Genomic DNA, 8,611 nt, shown 5'->3' with positions numbered 1-8,611 from the left:
AGTCTTGGGACATTGACCCTGGCATCTGCAGCCTGGATGAGCAGCTCAAGATCTTTGTGTCCCGGCACTCGGCCACCTTCTCCAGCATCGTGAAAGGTGAGGCTGGGGACCCCGTGTGATCGTTGGGCAGGTGTTCTCTGAACGCCTCGGCCACAGTGACAATGCACCCGGCCTCCGCTGAGCATGGAGCGGGGGTGGGTCCTGGTCCAGACGTCTCTATACCTTGGTCCTCAACAGCCCACGGGGCAGGTACTTGTGCTTCTGTTCCCATTTGACAGATGAGGCAGCTGAGGTGCGGGGGGCCGGGAGACCTCTGACGAGGGGCTTTAGAGGAGACGCATCTGGGGCTGCTGTGCCGGGTGGAGGGAAGGGCCCTGGCAAAGGGACAAGACATTTGGAAAGTGAGGGGCTGCCGGGCAGGCCTGGAGGGTGGTTTGTGGGCTTCGTGTGGCAGAGAATGCGTCTGGTTCGTGCCTGAGACCCCTGCACTGGGTCGGGTATATAGTGGGTACTCGGTAGCTGCGGAGCCGATAAAGGAGCAGGGGCCAGGAGGGAGTTGAGATGCTTGAGCAAGACCCACAGAGCCTGTGGCTCCTTGGAGATCCTGTGGTGATTGCAGGTCAACGGCCCAGCTGCTGGTCGGGCCTGGTGTTGCCTGTAGCTTCCCCACCTCAGCCGGCCCTGCAGCCAGCCCCTTGAGTCACCTCCAGGCTGCTATGGGAGGGGAAGGAAGTGACTCGTAGTCTCATTGTCCCAGCGGTGCTGGTGGCTTCCTGACCCCTCGTGGGAAGGGGGGAGTGGAAATCCTGCTGGCCCTGTGCGACCTCAGGGGCCCCTTCCCCTCTCTGTGCCTTGGTGTCCCCGCCTGAATGAGGCAATAGCCACGTGTGTGACCCTGGAGGCTCCTTGCCTCTCTCCCCTCCGGGCCGGATGCTCCATATTGGAAGCACATCTGGACTCCATGGGGCAGTTTAGGGTTGGGATCCCAGAATTAACCCCACTCCTCTCTCTTGGCTTCCCTGTCCTCGGGAAGCACATCTGGACTCCATGGGGCAGTTTAGGGTTGGAATCCTGGAATTAACCCCACTCCTCTCTCTCGGCTCATGAGGCTTCCCTGTCCGACTCCCCCCTGTTGCCCCTCATTCCAGCCCCAATTGCCACTTCCCCATCCTCCTATTGTCCTGCCTCAGGGTCCATGTTCCCTCATGACCCTCCCTGGGCTCGGCTCCTTGTCTATAAAATGGGGGTGACGATGGCATCCCCCACAGCTGACAGCTGGGAATTGGGCCTCATAAGCAGCGGTGGCCTTGTCCCTGCTGTTTCCAGTGGGAGGCCCGCTGAGGCAGGCTTCCTGTTCTTGCCTCATCCTGACCTGTGGCACCACCATGTAGACCAGTTCTGCCGGGCTGGGATTCCTGGAAACAGATCCTGGAGGGACATGTGGCTGCCTGGGGTCACACAGGGAGGCAGGGTTGACCCCGGATAGCCTGACTCTGCGCACGTGGCCCAGCTCCAAACTCACAGGGTCCAATTCCCACGCAGGCCAGCGCAGCCTGCACCTCCGAGGAGACGCCCTGGATATCCTGGTCCTCGTGAACCCGTCAGACAAGTCCCTATGTGATGAGGTAGGGACCGGTCAGCTCCTGGGGGGCATGGGCTGCGGACTGACACCATCCCCCATCCTGATCCCCTGTGTCCTTGACTTCGTGCTGCCTGAAGTCCTCTTCCCAGCACCCAGCAGCAGGGCCCTCGCCCCTCGGAAGCCTTCCCCACCCCCATGGCTCCAGCTCTAATTTATCCTCTCCGCATGGGTGATGGTGGGAGCAGGTGGGGTCAGAAGGCTGGAGTTTGGGAGGAAGGAATGGGAGAGGGAGGGTCTGGAGGCGGGGAGTGGGAAGGCAGGGCCTGATTGATGTTTGCACTTTGGTTCCCTCTGGCTGGGCCCTAGTAGTCGTCTGAAGTGATTTCTTAGTACGTCTAGCTCAGTGATGGCGAACCTTTTGAGCTCGGCGTGTCAGCATTTTGAAAAACCCTAACTTAACTCTGGTGCCGTGTCACATATAGAAATTTTTTGATATTTGCAACCATAGTAAAACAAAGACTTATATTTTTGATATTTATTTTATATATTTAAATGCCATTTAACAAAGAAAAATCAACCAAAAAAATGAGTTCGCGTGTCATAGGTTCGCCGTCACTGGTCTAGCTCGTGGGTGTCTGTATCCTTCTCCCCAGTAGCTAGGAGGAGATGTACAAGATAGAGCCCAGGGCACTCCTGTAGAGACCCTCGCACAGGTTGATTCCTTTAATCAAAAATGCTCCCTCTAGGAAACAGCTAGCCCATGGCTTTGGGGCTGGACCATGGGAGAGGTGGGCTTGAGGGAGCCCCGAAAGGGTATAGAGGGCTTCCAGGAGGAGGCAGCACTGGAGCCAGGCTTTGTAGGCCTTTAATCAAAAATGCTCCCTCTAGGAAACAGCTAGCTCATGGCTTTGGGGCTGGACCATGGGGAGAGGTGGGCTTGAGGGAGCCCTGAAAGGGTGCAGAGGGCTTCCAGGAGGAGGTGGCACTGGAGCCAGGCTTTGTAGAATGAGCAGGAGTCTGGGGGGTGAGGAGGACATAGATTTAGGGGTGGTGGTCACCCATGGGGAGTGCTGGTTATGTCACTGTGCAGAATAGGGCCTTAACAGTCTTCCCCTCCCTCAGCTCCGGAACCTTCTCCTAGACCCTGCCCCTCACAAGCTTCTGGTGCTGGCTGGGCCCTGCCTGGAGGAGACAGGGGAGCTGCTGCTCCAGACTGGGGGCTTCTCACCCCGCCACTTCCTTCAGGTTCTGAGGGACAAAGAGGTAAGCTGCCTCCTCCCCACCTTGCCTCCCCCAGCTCTGCATCCTGGCTTGTTCCCATTGGGCTGTGTGGCCCCCGTGACTTGCTGTCTGGAGCCCCATCCCCTCCTCTGGAAGAATGACAGTGACAGGTATCCCGCTTGTTGTCGGGGTGTGGTCCCATCACCCACTACAGTGTGAGGTTCAAGAGGGTGCCTGTGGATAACAGGCATCCCGGAGGCCTCAAGTGCCACCCAGTTCCCTTCTGGAATCCTTAGTCTGGGTGGGGCATATGAGCAAAAAAAACTCCGAAAACTGTATGTTCACATTGTAGTGAGTGATGTAACCACGGTAAGAGAAGAACCAGTGAGAGGGCAGGGAAGACCTCCCTGGAGGGAACAGCGAGTGCAAAGGCCCTGAGGCAAGGAGAGTGAGAGAGGCGGGAGGGGGTAGGGGAGCAGGGTGAGAAAGGACTGCGGGAGGCCTGGGTTTTGTCTTGAGGGTGACAAGTGACCCTCACAACCCCAGGGGCAGGACAGTGGTGTCCTTGCTCAGTTTTCCCAAGGTACTGGGTGTTGCCTGGCTCCAGGTGGCCCTTTAACCACTCCCCCCCTCTGCAGATCCGGGATCTCCTGGCTTCTGCACCCCCATCTGCAGACCCGCCCAAGCTCACCATCACCTGCCCTACCTTTGGCGACTGGGCCCAGCTGGCACCCGAAGTGCCTGGCCTCCAGGGCGGGCTCCGGCTGCGGCTGAACCCCCCAGTGCAGCGGCCGGCCTCCGAGGGCCTGCGTGAGTTCCTGGAGTATGTGGCCGAGTCGCTGGAGTTGCCGTCCCCCTTTGAGCTGCTGGAGCCACCAGCATCCGTGGGCTTCCTCAGGCTCGCCCGGCCTTGCTGCTACATCTTCCCCGGTGGCCTCGGGGACGCCGCCTTCTTCGCCGTTAACGGCTTCACTATGTTGGTCAACGGCGGCTCGAACCCCAAGTCGAGCTTCTGGAAGCTGGTGCGGCACCTGGACCGGGTGGACGCTGTGCTGGTGACGCACGCGGGCGCTGACAGCCTTCCGGGCCTCAACAGTCTGCTGCGGCGCAAGCTGGCGGAGCACGAGGAGGCAGCGACCGGCGGGGGCTCTGGGGATGACAGGCTGCGCAGACTCGTCTCCCCCTGCCTGGGTGTGGTGTTCCTCAACGCCCGCGGGGCCACCTCCCGTCTAGTGCGTGGCGAGGATGAGGCGGAGGTGGCCCGAAGCCTTCTGGCCCGGCTGGGCATAGAGCCTCTGCCCCTGAGCCGGGGGCTGACGCCGACCGAGCCCACGGTACTCTTCCAGAAAATGGGTGTCGGCCGGCTGGACATGTACGTGCTGCACCCGCCCTCCGCCGGTGCCGAGCGCACACTGGCCTCCGTGTGTGCCCTGCTGGTGTGGCATCCCACGGGCCCCACTGAGAAGGTGGTGCGCGTGCTGTTCCCTGGCTGCACGCCACCTGCTCGCCTCCTGGACGGCCTGGTCCGCCTGCAGCACTTGAGCTTTTTGCGGGAGCCCGTGGTGACCCCCCAAGACCTGACAGGGCCTCGGCGCACCGAGAGCAAGGAAAGTGTGGGCTCCCGGGACAGCTTGAGGAGAGAGGGCCGGACTACGGTGCCTGCCAGGCCTGCCCAGGAGCGCTCTGGGGTGGCCCGGAAGGAGCCACCACGATCCGAAGCCTCTCGCAGGGCTGAGAAGGAAGCTAGGCACCCCAGGGAGGTGAAGAAGGACCCCAAACCAAGTGTCCCTCGGACCCAGCCCAGGGAGTTGTCCCGGGCATCCTCTGCTGTGGTCAGTGGCAAGAAGGCAGGTGCCCAGGCAGCCCCCAAGCCCCGAAGAGCACCGAACAATGACCGCCCAGGTGTCCCATTGGCGGGGAATGGGCCCCACAGCCCCCCCAGCTTCCGGTGTGGAGAGGCCAGTCCCTCCATAGAGGCCTGCAGCTCTCCTGTCCCCCAGCTGGCAGCCACCCCCACCCAAGGGAGCAGCCTGGAGCTGGTGCTGAGCCCCACAGGGGAGGACAGTAGCAGCCTAAAGACTCAGGAGCAGCTGGCAGCCAGTGGCACCCCCCCGCCCTGCACCCCCTCGCCAGCTGGAGCTCCCCAGGGCCCAGCTGAGGGTAGCAGGCAGCTGTCACTGAGCCCCCTGCGGGGTGGGGAGGCGGGGCCGGATGGCTCCCCCACGGTGACCACGCCTTCCCTGCCGGCTGAGGTGGGCTCCCCGCACTCCACAGAGGTGGACGAGTCCCTGTCCGTCTCCTTTGAGCAGGTGCTGCCACCGCCCCCTGTTCCCATGAGCGAGGCAGGGCTCAGCCTCCCACTTCGAGGCCCCCGGGTGCGGCGCTCGGCCTCCCCCCATGACGTGGACCTGTGCTTGGTGTCACCCTGTGAGTTTGAGCACCGAAAGATGGTGCCCATGGCGCCAGCCCCCACGTCCCCTGGGAGCTCCAATGACAGCAGCGCCAGGTCCCAGGAGCGGGCAGGTGCTCTGGGGGTTGAGGAAACGCCGCCTACATCTGTCAGCGAGTCCCTGCCCACGCTGTCCGACTCAGACCCCCTGCCCACTGCCCCTGGCACTGCAGACTCAGATGAGGACATGGAGGGCTTTGGAGTCTCTCGTCACAACCAGCTGCCCAACCCCCTCAAGGTTCCCCCACCGCTGCCAACCCCACCCAACATCTGCATGGTGGACCCAGAGCTGCTGCCCCCCGAACAGGCCCGGCTGAAAGAGAGCCTCAGCCATACCCGGAAGTCCCTGGCTCGCCCCACTTCCAGCACTGCCACCTCCAAATCCACTCCAGCGATTGCTGCCAAGACCAAGGGGCTGGCTAGTAGGGACCGGGCCAGTCGGCCACTCAGCGCCCGGAGCGAGCCCAGTGACAAGGGCGGTCGGGCACCCCTGTCCAGAAAGCCCTCAGTCCCCAAGATGACCCCTCGGGGCCCATCCGGTAAGTACCGGGGAGCTGGAAATCTGCATTGGGTTACCAGCCCAAGTTCTGTTCCTAATGCTGTGTGGCCTTAGTCACACTTGCCACCCTCTCTGAGCCTCAGTTTCCTCTATAAAGTAGGGGTGCACTGGTGATCCCAGTTGCTCAATGGAAACAAACAGTGAGCACATATGTCATAGATTTGCTAGTAGCCACAGTGCCATAGTGAGGGAAAAGAAACAGGTGAAGTTAGTAGGATATTTTACATAACCCTTTGTGGTGACCCTATCCACAGGCTTCTAGAGTCCCCTCGCAGTGGGGTCCCCTACCATGTGCTTAGCTCCTGAGAAGCAAGCTGTGATGACATGGGAGATGTGGCCACCACTGGGAAGGCCCATCAGACTCAGCCGTGGGGTTTCAGTTGGGGGCTCACAGATCAGCATCCTTGTCTGGCTTGTACCATAGTCCAGACTCCTCAGCAAGGGGAAAGCCAGTGTTCATCTTAAGCCTCGTTGCTATAGGAACAGTGTTCGTTTACGGAATGTTGGAGCTCTTCAGAAATCTGTTCCCAGGTGCCAGCCCAGGCCTTCCTAAGGACAGCAGTCTCGAGCCTGCTGTGCTAACCTTTTCCAGTTTTCTCTCATTGCGATGAGATACAGAACATGAAACTTCCCACCTTAACCATTTTGAAGTGTCCAGTTCAGTGGCAGTAAGTGCATTCACACTGCTGTGCAGCCATCACCACCGTACATTTCCAGAACTCCACCTTGCGAAACTGAGACCGTCCCCATTAAACACTAACCCCCCCACCCCCTCCAGCCCCTACATCCATTGTCCTTTCTGTGTCTGGATCTGACTCCATTAGGGATTTTATAGAAGTGGAATCAGTGTTTATCCTTTTGGTGACTGGCTTATTTCACTTAGCATAATGTCCTCATGGCTCATCCATGGTGTAGTATGTGTCAGAATTTCCTTTTTTTGTTAATCTTCATTCAAGGACATTTTTTCCATTGCTTTTTTAGAGAGAGTGGAAGGGAAGGATGGAGGGGGAGGGAGAGAGAGAGAAACGGGATTGAACCTGCAACTAGGTATGTGCCCTTAACCAGGAATCAAACCCACAACCCTGTGGTTCTAACCACTGTAAAACATGGGCCAGGGCAGAATTTCCTTCCTTTTTAAGGCTGAATAATATTCCATTGTACAGATGGACTGACCACATTTTGTTTATTTATTCGTTCATGGACACTTGGGTTGCTTCCACCTTTTGGCTGCTATAAATAATGCCTCTATGAACATAGATAAACATCTCTTCGAAGACCCTGCTTTAAATTCTTTGAGATAAATACAGAAGTGGAATTGCTGGATCATGTGATGATTCTGTTTAATTTTTTGAGGAACCTCCATATTGGTTTCCATAGAGGCTCCACCATTGTACTTCTCCACTAACAGTATACAAGGGATCCAATTTCTTTCTTTGTTTTTGAACATATTTGTAAAGGGCCCAGCACAGTTCTGGGCAGATAGCACTCCACAAAAATGCCCTCTTATTGTTTCAGATGGAGAAACATTGATTTGCTGTTCTACTTATTTATGCATTCATTGGTTGCTTCTTGTATGTGCCCTGACCAGCGTTCAAACCCCCAACCTTGGTTTATTGGGATGACACCCAACCAACTAAGCTACCCGGCCATGGCCACAAGGGTTCCAATTTTTCCACATTCTTATCAACACTTATTTTCTGCATTTAAGAAAAAAATTTTTTTAACTTGGATTGCACACAGCTCCCAATCGCCCACTGGGCAGGCTCCCTCCCCGCAGGCCATTCTTTATATATTTTTTATAACAATTTATTGTAGGAAGATTGGGTCAGAACGGAAAGTAACCCCACAGTCTGCGCAGATAATGTCTGCTGCTAGACCATTGTTACAGTAAATGTTTATAGTATAACCGAACTACTAATGATGGACAAGACAAAAGGACCATACCTTCTGGTGGTCTTACGATGGATACTCGTTTACAGTTAACACCAGTTTGATATTTAGCTCAGTTGCTGTGCCATTCTGGCCTTTTGCTGCTGGGAATCTTTATGGTCACATTATATAAGCTTATCAAACTCGGCTGGTCATTAATGGTGAGGCTTTGGTGCTGGCTGAGTCTAGTTGAAAAAAATCAGGAGCACACACAAAAATGAAGTCAGCTTTGTTTACATCTACATCTATAAAGAGAAAGTTTTGGAAGCTGCCTTAGGCACCAAATAGAGGATTTTAAACTCATGATGAAATTAATACAGAATCAGAACAGTTTACAGTCTGTACAATTAATATTTTATCACTTCAAGTAAAATGTAGAAGCTCTACAACTCTATAGATCCTTTTATCCTCCTTTTATAGTATAGTTGTTATATGAACTATGTCCATATGGTACATTGAAAACCTGACCAGATACTGTTACAGTTTTTGCTCTCAATAATATATATTTAAAAGAACTTAATGTTTCCCTTCATTCCTTAAGTTTTCCTCTGCTATTATTTCCCTTCAGCCTAAAAAACTTTCTTGAGCATTTCTCATAGCACAGGTGCGCTAACAGTTCTCTTCATTTCCTTCATCCCTGTGTATATTTTCTCTAGATCAGCGGTTCTCAACCTGTGGGTCGCGACCCCTTTGGCAGTCGAACGAGCCTTTCACAGGGGTCGCCTAAGACCATCCTGCATATCAGATATTTACATTACAATTCATAACAGTAGCAACATTGCAGTTATGAAGTAGCAACGAAAATAATTTTATGGTTGGGTCACAACATGAGGAACTGTATTTAAAGGGCCAGAAGGTTGAGAACCACTGC

General features: G+C 55.7%; 1 protein-coding gene across 1 annotated transcript in view; it reads left to right on the top strand.

The window, feature by feature from the left end:
• Positions 1–8,611, top strand: part of MAP1S (microtubule-associated protein 1S) — a 19,829-nt gene that overhangs the window by 1,309 nt on the left and 9,909 nt on the right. Inside the window, exons 2-5 of the mRNA XM_005873914.1 lie at positions 3–96; positions 1,543–1,625; positions 2,705–2,845; positions 3,442–5,791. Of these exons, the coding sequence (XP_005873976.1) occupies positions 3–96; positions 1,543–1,625; positions 2,705–2,845; positions 3,442–5,791 (2,668 nt within the window). The remainder of the gene's footprint in view (positions 1–2; positions 97–1,542; positions 1,626–2,704; positions 2,846–3,441; positions 5,792–8,611) is intronic.

This window comes from Myotis brandtii, unplaced genomic scaffold (genome assembly GCF_000412655.1).
Source record: "Myotis brandtii unplaced genomic scaffold, ASM41265v1 scaffold421, whole genome shotgun sequence".
Classification (NCBI taxonomy): Eukaryota; Metazoa; Chordata; class Mammalia; order Chiroptera; family Vespertilionidae; genus Myotis; species Myotis brandtii.
This window is presented reverse-complemented; position numbering and strand designations above follow the sequence as displayed.